Source organism: Pseudophryne corroboree, chromosome 7, assembly GCF_028390025.1.
Source record: "Pseudophryne corroboree isolate aPseCor3 chromosome 7, aPseCor3.hap2, whole genome shotgun sequence".
Lineage (NCBI taxonomy): Eukaryota > Metazoa > Chordata > Amphibia > Anura > Myobatrachidae > Pseudophryne > Pseudophryne corroboree.
In genome coordinates, this window is record NC_086450.1 from 248,415,995 (window position 1) to 248,435,921 (window position 19,927).

Consider the following 19,927-nt stretch of genomic DNA (forward strand, 5'->3'; position numbering starts at 1 on the left):
TAAGGTTTCCATTTTTATATTTTGCTATATAGCTAATGGCTTTGCGTTAATATTATGTGCTATATTGTTTTAATAAAATATTCACAGTGTTTTGGACAGCGCTCCTGTGCATTCTTTTTAGTGATAACCTTTTCTCTCAGGTGCCGTGCCTTTACCCTAATGCTCAACATCTGGCTTTAACGTGATGACTGTTGAGTAAGCCTATCTGAAGGCCAGGGGCTTTTCAGATGTGGTTGCCTGTACCATGCTTTGTGCTAGTAAACCGATTTCGGCTGCGTCTCACCACAGGATCTGGAGAGCCTACTTTGTCTGGTGTGCTCGCCAGAAATTAAAACTGGAGATTTTCCCATTTTCTAAAATCTTGTCCTTTTTACAGTCAGGTTTGTTGTCTCTGAAACTCCAGGTCTCTGTTGATTTCCAGAGACATTTAGCGACTATCCCTGCTATTCAGATTTTCCCCCAGGGAGTTCTCTATCTTCAGTCCCCGTTTGTGCCTCCAGTTAAGCCCTTGGATTTGCTCTTGCTACTCCGGGTTCTCCAATGCTCTACCTTTAAATGATAGAAGTAGGTGGATCTCAAATGGCTTACAGGAAAAACTGTGTTCCTTTTGGCCATTTCTTTGGTCCATCGGTTCTCAGAGTTGAGTGCATTGTCGCATAGGTCTCCGTTTCTGATATGTGTTGTGGACTACTCTGTCTTTTGTTCCGCAGGAGCTATCCAGATTTCATATTAATAAGGAGTTTGTAGTTGCATCCTTCGTGGATGAAGAAGATTCACAGTTGTCTCTCGAATCCTTGGATGTTGTACAAGCTCTCCGCATTTATGTGAATATTTCTAAGGACTTTCGGCGGCCGGACTCCCTCTTTTTCTCTTTATTTGGTAGTCAAGAGGGGTTGGCCCGCTTCCAAACAAATGATTGCTAGATGGATTCAGGAAGTGATTTGCCATGCTTAACCTCTAGGTGACCTTCCTGTACCTCATTTGGCTTTCACCCATTCTGCTGGGTTAGTTGGGGCGTCAGTGGAGCAACTTTGCAGGGCCACCACCTGATCCTCGGCACACACTTTTATAAGGTTCTACCATTTTGATTGCTTCATCTCCTGAGATGCTGGTTGTGGGCTAAGGGTTCTCCATGCAACTTAGGAATGTACCCTCCCTTAGTGAACAGCTTTGTAACATCCCCATGGTTACCAGTGTCCCTCATTGACTAAAAGAGAAAACAAGATTTTGGCTCTTATCTGTAAATCTGTTTCTCTGATGCCATGGGGCACACTGGACACCCTCCCTTTTTGCTTCTGATCTTTGTTCTTTGGTTGTGTTTATGGTTTAGTTGTGCCAGGCCATCTGACCCTCCCAATATCCCGGCTGTCGGGATCCTGGCGCTCAGCATACCGGTGCTGGGATCCCGACCACTGAGATATTGACACCTATTCCCCGTCTTGGGGTTTCCACGACTCCCCTGGAGGGAGAATAAATAGCGTGGCCCGCATCGTGGCCGTCGGGATACCAACACCTCTACCCCCTCTTGGGGTGTCCACAACACCCCTGGAGGGAGAATAAATACCGTGCCCGCAGTGTAGCGAGCTCACAAGAGGCTCTTTTGCGCTTGTCCCACTGCCGCCATTTTCCGGAGCCCGGCATCCTGCGTCGGGATTCTGACCGCTGGGATGACGGGCGCCGGTATACAGATACCAACCCTTTGGATGTGTCTGTCGTATGTCTGGTTTTCTTTCTCTTTAACTTCCCCTCTTCTCTGTCCTTCAGGCCTTTGCTAGATAAAACTGGCCGTCCAGGGCAAGGAGGAGGGTATAGGGGTGGAGGAGCCTGAGCTGCCCTGAAAGTTTAACTCTTGTGCTCAGCACCAGCTTTCCCCCTTGGTCTCCAGTGTATGCCATGGAATCAGAGAAACAGGTTTACCAGATAAGAACCAAAATATTGTTTTTGATGTAAAGCAATACAGTAAATTAATTCTACTTCTAAACACTGAGATAATTAGTGAGATTTGTAAAGTGCCAGTCCTATCAGACAGTATACAGTTTGAAGACCTTTCTAAACGGGATTCAGTCAGCATACTGGTCGGAATTCCGACACAAGGATCCTGACATGGATCAAGATGCCAGCGCCGGAATCCCTAGTGCCGGAATCCTGAACTAAAGTATGCTGGGACTCCTTAGGGTCAGGCCAAGGGGGTGGGGGAGAGGATAGGTTTAGGCTGCAGGGAGGGGTGTTAGGGTTAGGCACCACCAGGGAGGGTTAGGGTAAAGCTGTGGAAAGTTAGGGTTAGGGGGGTAAAACAGGAGGGTTACCATACTTAACTTCCAGGTGTCTGGATCCTGAACGTCGGGATACCGCTGTCGGTATTGTGACTGCCTGCATCCCAATACCATCCCTTCTTAACAAATGGAACAGCCTGCATTTTGTAATTTTTCATTTTGTGCATCCTCTTTTCACAATGCAAGAGGAAATATGCATTGTAAACACCAATCTAATGTCAGCTGGGGTTACACAGCCAGGTTTTGTATTCTACTGTAAGCAAGTCCAGCCTAGCATAAATGAAGAACTTATCTGCAAATAGTAACTCCGCTCTAATCAGATCACACTGTGCAGCCAAATAATTATGTGTAAGGTCCAATGTTAACTTGGTTTTTGCTAGGAGATAAGGAAGTGAAAATGCAAAATTAATGGAACATTCAGCTTTTTATCTATTTTTTTCTTATTTTTTTTACTCATTACCAACTCCTTGTTCAATTTATTGGTGGGCATCCTCCACTGGAACCCTGTTTATCTGTGCTGTAGTGACCTCTGATTGAATTGGTTCTTTACAAAGGAGGCTTCGAGATTGCCTGTAAAATAGATTATGTCCTCCTTTGAGGAATCTGGATACAATCTGGGGTCACTGCAAGGCAGGGAAGAAGAATGGCATCCCAGTGGAAGATGGCTATCACCAAACTGGAACAGTGCAATGATAAATAATTTTAGTTGAAAAAATGTTTATTGTTTTAAATAAAAATAATTAACTTTGCTAAAAATTCTGGTGCCACCAATTATTGGATCCCTTGCAGGCACCCAGCTCCCTTATATCTTTGATAGCTAATTGTCTGTACGTGACTCTCCATATGGACCGGGCACAATATGCCAGTAGTTTTATCATTAAAGCATTTATCTTTTTACATTATAGGTAAAGTTCTTTGTGTCCTTTCATTTATAACTGCATGGCTCGGACTATATTGCAGAACATGCTGGGAATGACGGTTGTCATTATACTGTATGTTATAGGGAAATGAAAAATGTTGTCTAAGGTTCTGTGTGTCATTTATAATCTCTTCTTACTAACATTTTCCCACTTTCTTTTCCCATAACTTCCTTGTGACCGCTGCCTGCCATCCCTCTGCTGCATCTCACTTTTGGCTCCTGCTTTCCCTTTGCACGTTCACCGCTTCCAGCCCTCCTTACTTGTTGCTCGTCAGAGCTCAGCAGAGGTTCCCAGTGCTGCCGAACTAGTCAGTGCTATAGAGAATCTGGTCAGGAGCAAGATGGTAAGTGTCAAGGTACTGTAGCAGCAGAGCAGGAAGAGGGGCTATTGGTTCCTAAACATAGACATTTCAACAAGTTATTCTATATATGTGGACAGACAGACAGACAGACAGACAGACAGACAGACAGACAGATAGATAGATAGATAGATAGATAGATAGAAAAATTTAAACAAATGTGTACCTCTGGTGCCTGGTCCACATTAAAAGATATGAAAAACAATCACAAGATCCAGCAGGGAAAGGCAGGGACAGAATTCACGTAAGTTGAAGAAAAACTGTTTAATTGTATGAACGGGTCTTGCGCATGTGCAGTTTCCCAACCATCAGGAAACTGCACTAGGGATCACATTAGCGATCCTTAGTGAATTAGGCCCTGAGATCACTTTTACAGGCAATATCCACTGAAGTTTAGACTTCTCACCTTGTTTCATGCAAGTTGCAGCACCTAGACGTGTGCAGATATTAGTATGTTGATGCAGCCTTATGAGGGAAACACAAGAACACACACAGTGTGACGCAATGTAGCAAATTTCATTGAAAAAATTTAGGAACAGATCTTGCAATCTCCATAATGGGGATGAACATACACAATCATTGACAGACCAGCGCATAAAAAGAAATCACTTTAGAAAAAAATCAAATTTTAAATTGATTCAGTTTGTTCAGTGGTAAATTTCCCACTAGGCACGTAAGGCATGTGCCTAGGGGTGCCACTTGCTAGGGGATGGCTCAAAAGGCTCCCCTGCATGAGGGCCCTACTAGGCCACTGGCTAGATGAGTCCGGGTGGTTCTTTTTTTTTGTCATGATGACTTTATTTTTTTAATTTTGCAACTGGCATGTGGGGCAGTGGGCAGTAAATTGTGGGGAGAGGTGAAGCTGGGGCTGCTTTGGCACTCTGGAGGCATTAGTACCAGCCCCGACATTAAGGGGGCAGTGACGCGATGGGTGCGACAAATAATGTTGTGCACACGGGCAATCTGACCGCTAAATTCACTCCTGAGTTGTTTGTTGTACTATAAAATAGTTTGTTTTTTAGTCTGTGTTGCTGATAATGCTCCCTCAGATTTTACAAACACATGCATATGGTGATGCACACACACACTACTGTATGTGACAGTATCCCCTACAAGTGTTTGGTTTTCCCTCCGAGAAGGTATGCTTTGGGACCTGTAGTTCCACATGAATTGGTGAGTTGCAAATTGCCATTCCTAGTTAGAGCCTGGGGCAGCATTGTTTAGGAACCTGTATAAGGAGGGAGAGGGCGACATGCCGGCACCTCTCTTTGGTCAACCAATAACTGAGACAAGACAGCTTTGTTTCTTGGGCAAATCAAAAGGTCACAGCTTTATTGATTAAATACATAATCACAACCAAAACAAGCTGCAGGGCACGAAAAAACAAGGGGAGCGGTGCGCCATGCTTACGCAACGTTGTACCACCTGAGGCGTGGCCGCCCCGCCTTCGTGGGTATGCGACCCCGTCTCCTACAATTTGGTACTACCCGGGGCGTGCCCGACCCCACCATGTGGTTACGGGACCACGCCCCTACCATTTTGGGACCAGCTACCATCCGCACAGCACCATACCTTGGCGCGCAACCCGTATGGCCCCTGCCGTATTAATGCTGGAACCAGGCGTGCGGCCACCTATTGGTGAATATGCGAGGCATTCTGTAAATCCCCTACTTTTATGCCTTGTGCACCTCTCCCTCCCCACCACACGAGGTCCCCGCAGGGCGGGGACCGAAGCCCCCACCCTGCGCTACCACCTTACTCGCTCCAGGGCGTCCTGCAAGGAATTGTTGAAAATGTCCAGGCCTATGTCAGGTGCACCCCATCGCTCTTGTACAAACCTTTGCATTTACCAGCCAGCTCGTTGTGCTGAATGACACTACCACCGCTGGCTGTGACCAACTTGCTGATGGCTGCATTTACCTTCTTATGGGCCCTGTCAATTCCTGCCCATAAACTGGCCCTCCTCCATGCTAGCCTTGGGATGATTTTTGACCATATTATGTGAACGTTGCTCCACTGCCCTTTTATCCACGCAATGTCCTCCCGGGCCATCCTAATAATGTCTAGCGACTTGACCTTGCCCAGATCATTCCCGCCAAGGTGCAACACTATCACGTCCGGCCGCCCTGCCAACCGCTCTGCCTTGCACAGTGTCTCTCTGGCCTGTGCCCATGCCATGCCCCTGTTGCCGTACCAAAATACCTTCCTTGATTCCTGCAGCCCCAGCTGCCGCCCGTATGGCCTTACTGCAGCACGCTGCGCTGCCCAATGCACGTACAAATGGCCCACGATCCAAATCTTTCTTTTTGCCCCGATCCCTGTGAAGCACGCGGGGGGGGGGGGGGGGGGGGGGAGGGAGGTGTCAGCAGGTTACAATGATAGCTCTTGCGACATTGTCGCTACCACTGGCCTGACATACTTCTTATAACTGTCTGACCTCCACCTCCCCAGCCCCTTTATCTCCTCCGCGGTGCGCCAATCCTGAAGGAATGCATCCCATACTTTCTTGCGTTCCAGCCCAATGCCACGCATCTCTTGAAAACTGCTGCAAACTGGCCGCCCTATCTACGTGAATCAGAAAATTTTCCCCTCCTGCTGGCCTGACCCCCCGGAACTTTAGCGCTGCCACAACCGGGCAAATTGCTGAGTCCCGGTGCCGGATCCATCTCCCTTTTCCCCCTTGGTCCGTCTTTGACCTGTGAATCCTGCACAAGACCATGTCTTCGTTCACCACCACGTTTTTGAATAGCAGGCCGGTTCCTGTTGTCTTGCTTGATTGTGCTACCAGCTCCCCCACTCGCCATAGTAAAAGCTGCCCTGAACAGCTTTGCCTCATACTTATCAGTGCACACGCCCTGTATGACGCGGGTAATGCTCCTGAACCTTTCCCCAGTTACTGGCTCGCGCTTATCCGGCCTCCTTGGCTCTGCCCTGGCCCATCCCCTCATCACGGTGCGCACCAAAAATACTTTAGTATCGTCCACTTTGCCGTGCAACTTGGAAAAGAAGGAAATACCTGCTAGTGTGGTGCTGGCCGAGGCTTTCGACACCCCTTCTTGCCTCATCTTACCCAGAAAGGACAGTAACTGCCGCAAGGGGTCTTGCACTTGTGAGGCTCCTCTCCCCTGAAATTGCTGCCACTTCCCCCAAGCTGCCCTGTAGGCTTTCCACGTCTTGGGCGCCAGGGACCTTTCCACCAGCTCGCCTAGACAGGCTCGACTATCTGCCAAAGATGAGAGGGGCATGTTAAGCCTTCTTCCTGCGCAAGCGGTGCTGCTGCCCTAAATAGCTCCCATTTTTGACGTGACAGCGCATATGCGATCACATTCTGCTCGCCGGGCAGATGCTTTGCCCTGAACGTGATGTTGTGGCGGAGGCATGCCGCCACTAAACCTCGCAGTAATTTTACTACCGGGGGTGACGAAGCAGACTGATTGTTTATTGCTTGCACCACTCCCATGTTGTCGCACCAAAACTCAATACATCTGTTTCTGAGCCTCTGGCCCCAGATGCCTACAGCTACCACTATGGCAAATAACTCTATGGCTGCCAGGTTCTTTGTGTGGCCTTTCTCCTTCCACCTGTCTGGCCATGACTCAGCACACCATTCGCCTTGCCAATATGCCCCAAAACCCGTGGCCCCCGCCGTGTCTGTGAACAACTCCAACGTGCAACTTGACTGCGCAGCCTTAGGCCAAATGCGCACCCCATTGAAGTGCTGCAAAAACCCCTCCCATACCAACAAATCATCTTTCAGGTCCCTGCTGATGCGTATGAGGTGGTGTCTTCTCTTCACACCAGCAGTGGCCCTCTCTAATCGTCTTTTGAAAATTCTACCCATGGGGATTACCCGGCAGGCAAAATTGAGGAGGCCTAGCAATGAATGCATCCTCTCTAGGGTGACTTTGTTAGCCCGGGCGCATGCCCCTACTTCGTAGCCTAGCTTCTGCACCTTCTCTGCTGGAAGCCGGCACTCCATTCTCACCGTGTCTATCTCTATGCCCAGGTAAGAAATGACTGTTTTTGGGCCTTCCGTCTTTTCCGTGGCAATTGGAACCCCGAATTCGCCTAGCATACGCTCTAGCTCCTGCAGCAACTGCCCGCATTGATCTGATTTTGCTGGACCTGCCAGGAGAAAATCATCTAGGTAATGCACCACCGCCTTGCGCCCTGTGCGCACCTCCAGGCACCATTGCAGGAATGAGCAGAATGTTTCGAACAATGCGCAGGATATGGCGCAGCCCATGGGCAGGCACTTGTCTATGAAAAAATAACTGTCAAAGCAAAACCCCATGAGATGGAAACTGGGTGCAGGGGGAGCAATCTAAATGCTGATTCAATGTCTAGCTTTGCTAACAATGCTCCTTTCCCCTGCCCTTTAACCATAGCAATCGCCTGATCAAATGACTGGTATTGCACCGAATATTGCTCCTCGTCTAGGGCGTCATTTACTGACTCCCCTTCCGGGAAAGATAGGTGCTGAATGAGCCTGAACTTCCCTACTGCTTTCTTCGGTACTAGGCCCAAAGGGGAAATTACTAATCCTGGCAGCGGTGGGGCCTTGAACGGACCCGCCATCCTATCTAGGGCCAATTCCCTAACAATTTTTTTGCGTGCCGCCTCTGGCAGCGCGCAGATGGAGTGCAGGTTCATGGTGCATGCGCTTGGGGCGACGGGCTTCCTTATGGGGATCCTAAAACCCCCCAGGAAGCCTTCCTGTAGCAGCTTGGCTTCTGCCCGCATGGGGTATCTGGACAGCCACTCCCAGATTCCCCCTAGCCTCACTGGACTAATTGCTTTTGCCAGAGACAGTCGCTCCGGATACCTTCTCACCTTGCTGTCCTTTCTGCTTAAAGCACTCTTTTGCTGGGTGACTCCCGTTACAGAGGGTGCAAACGTGTTTAAATCTACAGGAGGGTCTGGTACAACGCGCATCATTAAAGGCATAGCATTTAAGCTTGTCTTGCTTGGCCGTGCCAGGCCTCCCTGCTAGCTTTTACGTCACACTGCCCTTCTCGACTGCGCCCCTAGCCTGCGCTTTTAACCAAAGCCCAATGTCTCTCGCGCCAAACTTAATTGGCTTCTGTCCCTGCGCTCTGAGCCTGAACGCCTTATCATATTTGCGCCAAGCTTGTCCCCCTTGATCCTTATACATGGAGTAGATGAGGTTAATGTACTTCAACATATTCATCGACATGTCGGGGTACGCGGCCACATAACAGCCTGAGTATGCCAACATGCCAGTTACCCAGTGCTCAATAGTTTTATAGGACTCTTTCTGCCAACTCCCTTTCTCGCTACATCTTTCCTTCTCCATCCAGCCCTCCTCAGTAAGGGAACATATATCGATAAAGTCTCCCTTCGCAATCTCCTTCCTGAGCCGCATGGGTAGGTGCGAGTCTAGCGCGTCTAGTTCATGGTCTATCGCTCCTCCCTGCTGCCAGAAACCCGACTTAACCGTCTCAGCTTGCCCTATTCTGCTCAATACCGCGTCAGCCTCTGGTGCTGCCAACTTCTTTTTCTTAATATTCTCACGTGCCAAGGGTAGCCGCTCCTTTAGCTCTTTACACTTCTCATCATCCTCTGACCCAGACTCACTTTCCCCCCCTTCGGTCTGCTCACTAACATTAGCCCCCAATGCCCCTGAGCTCTGCACAATGCTATGCAAACCGCCCTGCGCTAAATTGGAAACTGCAAAACTTTGTGCGCTATTACCCTGCACTAACATGTCATTTACAGCATAAGCATTACATGCAATAGTTAACTCACCGTTCCTGTGTGATGGCGATCCGTTGCTTCCCAGCGCCGCGCTTGCCTGGGCGACGGCCTCTGTCCTCAGCCCCTCTGCTGCGCTTGCCGCGGCGCCCGACTGTGTTGCTTCCCGGCTGGAAGAGGCCAGTGCCGCGATGCTCTTGGGCACGCTTTGGTTCGCCGTCCCCCCTCCTCTGGCTTCCGTCAGAAAATCTTGCATCGCCTGTTGTCCGCTGGAGGGGGTAGTAAGGTCGTGGTAACCTCTCCTGAAGGGGGGGGGGAGATCAACAGGGGGGAATGGGTGAAGAACCCCTGCCTAGCCTCCCGGGATCTGTTGTCCTCTGATGTCGCCCGGTGATGCTCCATATATCCCTGGCGGCTGGGGGTGAATCCTGGCTGCCGTGCGGGGCTGTTGTATTTCCTGGTTTCCGCAAGAAAGACCCACTTTCCCCTCATCTCTGGTGACCTTGCTCGGCTGCCTCTGCTGCTTCCGCTACCTCCCCTGTGCCTCGATACGTGGTGGCTGGCTGCCCGTGATGTAGGCGAGCGCTGCTGACGATACGATCCTGTGGATGGCTGTTTTTTCTCCTGCAGCACCATGCTGCTGCCCCGCTCCTCCTCCCCTGATTCATGCCCGTCTGACTCCGTGCCCTCTGCCAACATGTCCACCAACATGCGCTGGCTCTCCGCTTCTGCAGCTGCATCCTTGTCCCTGGCACTGCTTACCCCTCTGCACACCGCTCTCTTGCTCGGATGCCCTGCCTGTGTCCGTCCTTCCGCTCTCCGACCACCAGGTGGCGCCCCTCTGCTCCCTTTCCTCTTGCTGGGCTGTATGCTCCCTGGACAGGAAGTGCCTTTGTGTATGCTGCCCACGTGCTCTATGTACCGAGTGGGTTGATTTCTCCTCCGCTCAGGCCGACCTCCTGCATTCCGTGCTGCCTGATTGATGCCCTGGACTGCTGGGGCTGTGTGATTAACCTCCATGCCCTCTCACTGTATGATGTGTCCCTGCTTTCCTGCCTGGATGTGGCTGGATGTAATCCGATGCCTCTGCTGTTGATTAGATGTGGATGCAGACCAAAACACCCTTGCTGCCTGGAATCTGGCTTGTCCCTTTGTTCTGGCTGGAGGTAGCTGCTGCTGCTGTTGTTCTGCGTCTTGTCCTTGCTGGGGGGGGTGAATGCACTCAGCCCCCCCGGCTCCCAGCATATAAACCTCAAGCTGCCCACTCCCCTGCAATTAAATCCTCTAACCCTCACTGGCCGTTATGATCAGCCAGGTGCTAAAAGGGGGACCGGTGTGCTGGCTGCTACCTCCCCCCCCCATACCCCCTGCCTGGGGGCTCCCTCCATTGCCCCCATGAGCTGCCTTGCACCCCTTCCCCTTACCTGGCTTCGGGGGCCATCTTTGGCTACCTTCGCTCCTTTAAGGTGCTATTTTGTTTTTTTTGCTTTTTCATTTGTTTTTCGTTAGATCTACAGAGAATGCACCTAATGTGTTATCAGCACACATGGTACTAATTCGATTTATTCATGTTCAATCATAAACCCACTGACTCTTTACAAAAATGCTAAATACAGTGGTAAAATGCAGGTTAGATAGGCCATTCATTATGAAAGCTCTTAGTAACCTTTTCTAAGCAATGTAGAATTTATATCTGAGTGTGTGTTACCATAATTACTCCTCCTTGCCCTGCCCTGCTCTGCTCCCACAGGTACTTCTGTAATGTTCTGGGCAGAGACTGTTTCCACGGGTGCACTTTACTTCAGGCTCAACCTTGGTTAATTCATTATCACTATTCTCTTAGTCAGTGGGGCCTATAGCGTTACCTCTCTCCAGGCAGCAATAAGGTCCTATTCTTAACCCATTTCCTAATATCATTCTGCTTCTCTTTCCAGACCATTGACGGAGGTTCTTATCGTAGCTCTCAGTTAAATTCTGTGTCCGATGGGTATTCTAATGAAGGAATGGCCCCCTCACCTGCACCACGGAACCATGAGGAGGAACAGAAAGCGAAGGCACTTAGGGGAAGAATGTGAGTCTTAATCCAACCTCTGTACTTCTTCATCCCATTCTATACCCTCTTCTATTTCCATGTCTGATCTTCTCTCCCTCCAAATCCCCCTCCGTGCTACATGCACGGAGGGGGTTGTCATTCTGGTGTAGCCTGGTTCACATAGATGTTTCCATTGAATGTAGTGGCCTCATGCCAGCAACATCTTGTGTCTCGATGTGATTCTTGTGCTTTGAAACAAAGAAGTTTTTATTAGAGAGAAAAATAACATCTCTTACTAAACACTGGGCCATTGTGTACTGAGCCGGGGCACAGAGCCTTTGTTATAGCAGCTGTGACTAGAAGCTGCTGACACAGGGATACAGATGGTCCACCTCTGCATGCTGCCTAGTTCCTGTTACAGAGCACACTTACCTACACCGACTCCTAATCTAACTGCAGTTTCTCTTCTATATGCTAAGTCCAAATCTAAAGCACACCTTCCACAAGTTGTCCCACATTTAACATGGAGCACACATTCCTCTTCTACATTTTGATAAACTCCTCTTGATCACATTTCCTCCTCTGTTTGACATCTAACTGCTAATCTAAAGCCACTTCCCTAGCCACATGCCTACTCTTGATCTGGAACTCACTTCCTCATCTACAAGTCAAATTATCTGAGCATAATTCCTCTCCTGCACATTTCTTCTACATATCTGGTCTACAGCGCAATTTCTTCTACATACAGAAGAATGTATCAAACATTTTAAAGTCTGAACAACTGGAGAATTTGCCCATAGCAATTCTCTAGCTTCGACCAATCATTTTATAAAATGTACTTGATAAATGCTAACTAGAAATAGATTAATGAACAATTTCTCCACTATGGAATCTATCTTAATTTTTATTCCTCAATTTAGGGTAATGTACATGAGCAATGTTGTGTCAGCTTCTACAAAATAAAATAAATCCCACCCTTACTTTGTACCTTGTTTTAATACCTTAACAGTGACTTGTAATGTATCCATTGTATTCAAATAATGAACAAAATGTGAGAATGAGATGTTACACTAAGCGGGGTATCCAATTAGCCCCAAACATTTTTCATCCCCGAAAAATGTGGGGGAGGGGGTTGTGATTTATTTATTTTATTTAATTTTAACATTATCGACAATTTTTTTTTCTCCCTATCCCATTTTTTCCGATTTAAAACATAAAATAATTTGTGTGCCTGAAAACACCTATGTGTTTTCGGGATGCGATCAATTTACCTTCAATCAAAATTCCGACAACCATTGACCGACGGTCAAAATCCCAACATGGTCAAAATACCGACTTTTAAAATACGGACAAGGTCAAAATACCAACCTTTAAAATGTCGGCAGGTCAAAAAGTCGACATGAGTTTTTCATGATTTTTTTTCTATTGAAACCGACTTGTTCACACTTTACCATCCCAGTGGACCTGGAGGGGGAATATAATACTGTGCCGAGCGCAGTGAGGCACCGTGCCCAAAGGATGGCGAGCACAGCGGTGCACTTATACGGTGTCCATGTCAACCTATGTCGACATTCACACAAAAAACATTGAAAAACTCATGTCGACTTTTTGACCTGTCGACATTTTAAATGTCGGTATTTTGACCTTGTCTGTATCTTAAATGTTGGGATTTTGACCTAGTCGGGATTTTGACCTAGTGAGGATTTTGACCGTCGGAATTTGACGGTTGGGATTTTGATTGTAGATCTTTCATACTGATCCTGTCTTTTCACTACCATGATCTGGTAAACAATGCATACTTATCAAGGATTTGGTTTCTCATCTCTGAAGCGTTTTGGTTACGCCTCCCTGATAAGTGTCGTCATTAGGACTAATTGGATAGCCCCATTGGCGGTAATTAGCCGTGATAAATTACCACGGCTTAATGGACACCGACCTATGAATGAGAGTGAATCAACCCACTGATATGTAAAAGAGATATTATTATTATTGTTATTATTATTAATAATAATAATGTATGCCCTATTCTAATACAGGTTTGTCCTAAATGAGCTTGTGCAGACTGAGAGAGATTATGTGAAAGATCTGGGTGTAGTGGTAGAGGTAAGTGTCTAATTCATTGCCTGTCTCATTGTGCTCTAACCTTCTGGGCTGACTGCTGTCTCAGTTTGACACTCTTACCTTAATGCAGGATACAGGGCTGCTATCATTCACGCTACACCTGACATGCAAATTGTACACAGTTGTACCTGACACTCTTCATTTCATGTTCTCTTGTACAGAGCTTCATTCCCAGGATACAGGAGAAGGGAACGCCGGAAGATATGAATGGAAAAGAGAAGATCGTGTTTGGTAACATTCATCAGATCTATGACTGGCATAAAGAGTAAGTATCATACAGTATATATACTGAAATTACTATACATAATCCCTGCTGTACCAGGAAATAATCTGGGCTCAACGATAATCATCCACAACCTAATGATCCACATACGAAAAACCCCTTCATATGGTATTTCCCAGAGCATGACCTGTGGCATCTTCTCCTCTTTTGTTTTTTGGGGATTTTTAATTTTTGCTGCCATCAGATAGCTTCTTCCATAATCTACTCCGCTAACTTTTAACATGGTGGCCTGTGCCTATTTCTCACCAACAGCAAAATACCCTGGTATTAAATATTTAATTATTTTATAAAAAAGTACATTTGCCACATGTGCCTCTTTTCCAGCATGCCCCTCAAATGTGGCCAACATAAATCAGGAAATAATTATTTTATATATATATGGCCATAGCAGCTTCTTATTTTTCTGCTAATGGCTGCATCTGTTCGTCTGTTTCTTATATTTCAACATCATCTCATTAAAACGTAGGCAGTCTCTAATGTTGTTAAGTACAGATCAACCGTCCTTTGCCCCAGCATCCCAAAAGATGTGTGACTGTTTACTGGTCATAGAAACCTTTGCGACCCATTTGTCAACAAATTTAAGCTTTTTAAAACTCATTGCGTATGATAAATAGTGCTCCAGCCAATCAGCTCCTTACTGTCCTATATTTGAAAAATGACCCTTGGGAGATAATTGGTTGGAGCCCCATTTATCATATGCAATGAGTTTTAAATAGCTAAAACTCGTTGATAAATGGGCTTCTTTATCCTTTAGTAAAATAACAATTCAAATAAGAAATGTTGACAGTGCAAAGGGCGTTTGGAATAATGTTGCAGTCTTTTATGTTTGACAATATTTGATGTTTATATTTAAATATTTATGATCTTTACAGTTAGCGGTGTCTAAATTTATAATACAGTACATCCGGAAAGTATTCACAGCGCTTCACTTTTTCACATTTTGTTATGTTACAGCCTTATTCCAAAATGGAATAAATTAATTTTTCCCCCAAAATTTCTACACACAAAACCCCATAATGACAACGTGAAAAAAGTTTTTTTGAGATTTTTGCAAATTTATTTAAAGTAAAAAAACAAAGAAATCATATGTTCATAAGTATTCACAGCCTTTGCTCAATACTTTGTTGATGCACCTTTGGCAGCAATTACAGCCTCAAGTCTTTTTGAATATGATGCCACATGCTTGGCACACCTATCTTTGGGCAGTTTCGCCCATTCCTCTTTGCAGCACCTCTCAAGCTCCATCAGGTTGGATGGGAAGCGTCGGTGCACAGCCATTTTCACATCTCTCCAGAGATGTTACATAATATCTAAGGTTGAAAAAAGACAATTGTCCATCGAGTTCAACCTATTTGTGGTCTCCTATGCACCATTATTTTGTATAAAATTTTGACTGAAGTTGATGACTGCCGTTACGTTTTACCCCTCTTTTTTATAATAACCATAATGTGTGACTATGCCCCGTAACCCTGGATATCCTTATCCATTAGGAATTTAACCCATTCTTAAAGGTGTTTACTGAGTCGGCCATTACAACTCCCTCAGGCAGGGAATTCCAAACACGTATCGTCCTTACCATAAAAAAGCCTTTACGCCGTATTGTGCGGAATCTCCTCTCCTCTAACCTGAGCGAGTGTCCACGAGTTCTCTGTGTTGATCTAACCAAAAACAGGTCCTGCGCAAGATCTGTATATTGTCCCCTTATATATTTGTAAATGTTGATCATGTCCCCTCTTAATCTCCTCTTTTCCAGTATAAACATGCCTAGTCTTGCAAGCCTTTCCTCGTATTCCAGCGTCTCCATACCCTTAATTAGTTTGGTCGCCCGCCTTTGAAACTTTTCTAGCTCCAGGATATCCTTTTTGTAGTAAGGTGCCCAGAATTGTACACAGTATTCAAGGTGTGGCCTCACAAGTGATTTATATAACGGAAGTATAATACTCTCGTCCCTAGCATCAATTCCCCGTTTTATGCATGCTAATATCTTATTAGCCTTCTTTGCTGCAGTCCTACTTTGGGTACCACTGCTTAGTTTGCTATCTATGAGGATACCTAAGTCCTTTTCCAGTACAGAATCCCCTAATTTTACCCCATTTAGTAGGTAGGTGTTATTTTTGTTCTTGTTACCACAGTGCATTACTTTACACTTGTCTGTATTGAAGCGCATTCTCCATTTCGCTGCCCAAGCTTCTAATTTAACTAAGTCGTTCTGAAGCGACTCAGCATCCCCCTCCGCATTTATAACTTTACACAATTTGGTATCATCTGCAAAAATTGACACCATGCTCTCTAGACCTTCTGTTAGGTCGTTAATGAAAATATTGAACAATAGCAGTCCTATTACTGAGCCTTGCGGAACACCACTTAGCACTTCAGTCCAAGTTGAAAAAGATCCATTAACCACAACGCGCTGCTCCCTATTATCTAACCAGTTTTTGACCCAAGTGCATATTGTGCTTCCTAGCCCTGATTCTTGTAGCTTGTAGATAAGTCTCATGTGTGGTACAGTGTCGAACGCTTTGGCAAAATCTAAAAAGATTACATCCACCTCTTTACCCTGATCTAGGTTTGCGCTTACTGTTTCATAAAAGCCAAGTAAGTTGGTTTGACAGGATCTGTCCTTCATAAACCCATGTTGATTCCTGTTAATGACCTTATTGACTTCAAGGAACTTCTGAATACTATCTCTTAGAATACCTTCCAATACTTTCCCCACTATAGATGTAAGACTAACTGGTCTAATTACCTGGTTCAGCTTTACTTCCCTTTTTGAATATAGGAACTATTTCCGCTATACGCCAGTCTTTGAGAACCATACCTGATATTACTGAATCCTTAAAGATCAAAAATAGCGGTTTTGCAAGTTCAGAGTGAAGCTCCATTAGAACCCTTGGGTGAATACCATCGGGACCTGGTGACTTATTAATCTTTAAATGTTTTAATCGGTCACAGACTACTTCCTCGCTTAAATAAGTACCTATCAGTGGGATATTCTCATTATTGAGATTATGGGGTATATGCAATTGCGGTCGAATTCCCGAAATTGTCGAATTTCGGGTCATTTTCGACCCAAAAAAAAAATCGCCTATGCAATTCAGTGCTTTCCGACCAAAAAACGGACTTTCAAAATTCGACTTTTTGAAATTCGAATTTTTGCAAATTCGACTTTTCTGCAATGATACAAGTGCTGCAATTCGACCAAAGCATATTCAATTCAAGTTTGGAAATTCGACAGCAGTGCTTTTAGACAGCAAATTCGTCATTTTCAATCCGCCACACTTTGGAGGGTGAAAACAAATAAAAAAAATTTAAACATGTTTTTTTTTGTGTTTTTTTGGGGGGGAATAGCAGATCTATTTATATTAGAAGGGATTAGGTACTTTTTTTTTTTTTTTTTTGGAGGCACAAATATTATTTATATATTTTTTAAAATATTATTTTTTATTTTTTATTTTTTTTTATGCTGGAACGGTGAAATCATAAAAAAAAATGGCGTGGGGTCCCCCCTCCAAAGCATAACCAGCCTCGGGCTCTTCGAGCTGGTCCTGGTTCTAAAAATGCGGGGAAAAAATTGACAGGGGATCCCCCGTATTTTTAAAACCAGCACCGGGCTCTGCGCCTGGTGCTGGTGCCAAAAATACGGGGGACAAAAAGAGTAGGGGTCCCCCGTATTTTTAACACCAGCATCGGGCTCCACTAGCTGGACAGATAATGCCACAGCCGGGGGTCACTTTTATGCCGTGCCCTGCGGCCGTGGCATTAAATATCCAACTAGTCACCCCTGGCCGGGGTACCCTGGGGGAGTGGGGACCCCTTCAATCAAGGGGTCCCCCCCCCCCAGCCACCCAAGGGCCAGGGGTGAAGCCCGAGGCTGTCCCCCCCCATCCAATGGGCTGCGGATGGGGGGGCTGATAGCCTTTTGTGATAATAAAAAGATATTGTTTTTTCCAGTAGTACTACAAGTCCCAGCAAGCCTCCCCCGCAAGCTGGTACTTGGAGAACCACAAGTACCAGCATGCGGGAGAAAAACGGGCCCGCTGGTACCTGTAGTACTACTGGGAAAAAAATACCCAAATAAAAACAGGACACACACACCGTCGACAGTAAAACTTTATTTCATACGTCGACACACACATACTTACCTATGTTCACACGCCGACATCGGTCCTCTTCTCCATGTAGAATCCACGGATACCTGAAAAGAAAAGATCAATATACTCACCTCAGCCATGGTCCAGAGATAAATCCACGTACTTGGCAAAAAAACAAACCGAACACCCGCTCCATGCCGGACTGAAAGGGGTCCCATGCTGACACATGGGACACCTTTCCACGAATGAGACCTGTCAGTGACAGCTGTCACAGAAAGGTCTCTAAGCCAATCAGGAAGCGCAACTTCGTTGCGCTCACCTGATTGGCTGTGCGCTGTCTGTACTGTGACAGCACATCGCAAAGCCGCTCCATTACTTTCAATGGTGGGAACTTAGCGGCTAGCGGTAAGGTCACCCGCCGGTCAGCGGCTGACCGGCGGGTGACCCCACCGCTACCCGCAAAGTTCCCACCATTGAAAGTAATGGAGCGGCTTTGCGATGTGCTGTCACAGTACAGACAGCGCACAGCCAATCAGGTGAGCGCCACGGAAGTAGCGCTTCCTGATTGGCTGAAGGGACTTCAGTGACAGGAGTCACGTGATGTCCCGGCATTCGGGAGAAAGGGGTCTGATGTGAAAGCATTGGACCCCTTTCTAGTCCGGTATGGAGCGGGTATTTGCGTTTTCTTTTTTTTTTACAAGTACGTGGATTTATCTCTCTGGACGTGGATTTATCTCTGGACGCTGGAAGGTGAGTATCATTTTTTTACAGGTACCCTCGGATCGTCGGAGACCGTGGCAGTCGGCGTGTCAACATAGGTAAGTATGTGTGTGTCGGTAGTGTGTAATAAAGTTTTACTGTCACGGTGTGTGTGTCCTGTTTTATTTGGGGTATTTTTTTCCCAGTAGTACTACAGGTACCAGCGGGCCCGTTTTTCTCCCGCATGCTGGTACTTGTGGTTCTCCAAGTACCAGCTTGCGGGGGAGGCTTGCTGGGACTTGTAGTACTACTGGAAAAAACAATATCTTTTTATTATCACAAAAGGCTATCAGCCCCCCCATCCGCAGCCCATTGGATGGGGGGGGACAGCCTCAGGCTTCACCCCTGGCCCTTGGGTGGCTGGGGGGGGGGGGACCCCTTGATTGAAGGGGTCCCCACTCCCCCAGGGTACCCCGGCCAGGGGTGACTAGTTGGACATTTAATGCCACGGCCGCAGGGCACGGCATAAAAGTGACCCCCGGCTGTGGCATTATCTGTCCAGCTAGTGGAGCCCGATGCTGGTGTTAAAAATACGGGGGACCCCTACTCTTTTTGTCCCCCGTATTTTTGGCACCAGCACCAGGCGCAGAGCCCGGTGCTGGTTTTAAAAATACGGGGGATCCCTGGCCAATTTTCCCCCGGATTTTTAGAACCAGGACCAGCTCGATGAGCCCGAGGCTGGTTATGCTTTGGAGGGGGGACCCCACGCCATTTTTTTTTTCGGGTTTTTCCCGTTTTTTACCGTTTTTTAAAATTGCGGCAAAATCCGCCAAATCGGCCGATTTTCGCCCGCGACTCTGGCGAATCCGTTTTTCGTTGAATATGGTGAATTCCGGAAGCCACCTTCCGGAATTCACCTGGCGAATTTAGTCGAATTAAAAAACGGCGAAAAATTGCCGCGATTCGCCGTGAATTGCATATACCCCTATGTGTTAGTCCCTGAATTGGGTCCTCTCTAGTAAATACTGTTGAAAAAAACTCATTTAGTGTGTCCGCTATGTCATTATCATTTTTGCTTAAGACTCCCAACTTGTCTTTTAAAGGGCCTATACTCTCCTTCTTTACTCTCTTGCTATTAATGTATTTAAAGATTTTTTTGGGGATTCGCTTTGCATTCCTTTGCTACTAGTTTTTCAGTTTCTACTTTTGCCGCTCTTATTTCCTTTTTGCATATTTTGTTACCTTCCTTATAGTGCTGAAATGACTCTGCTTCCCCGTCAGATTTGTATTTTTTAAATGCTCGCCTTTTCTTGCCCATAAGTTCCTTTATCTTTTTGTTAAGCCACATCGGTTTATGATTTTTTTTCATTTTTTTTTCTGCTCGTAGGAATAAATTTGAGTGTATTTTTAGCTAGCAGGAATTTTAGTCCCTCCC

The 19,927-nt window shown here is 46.4% G+C and overlaps 1 protein-coding gene across 8 annotated transcripts in view; it reads left to right on the top strand.

Moving 5' to 3' along the window:
- The window catches only part of KALRN (kalirin RhoGEF kinase), a 1,402,249-nt gene that overhangs the window by 1,348,303 nt on the left and 34,019 nt on the right, over positions 1-19,927 (top strand). For 6 of the 8 annotated variants that reach the window (XM_063934074.1, XM_063934073.1, XM_063934072.1 and 3 more), the window contains 4 exons: positions 3,444-3,536; positions 11,201-11,337; positions 13,335-13,401; positions 13,581-13,684. In XM_063934074.1, the coding sequence (XP_063790144.1) occupies positions 3,444-3,536; positions 11,201-11,337; positions 13,335-13,401; positions 13,581-13,684 (401 nt within the window). The remainder of the gene's footprint in view (positions 1-3,443; positions 3,537-11,200; positions 11,338-13,334; positions 13,402-13,580; positions 13,685-19,927) is intronic. The other 2 variants (XM_063934076.1, XM_063934075.1) reach the window with 1 other exon arrangement.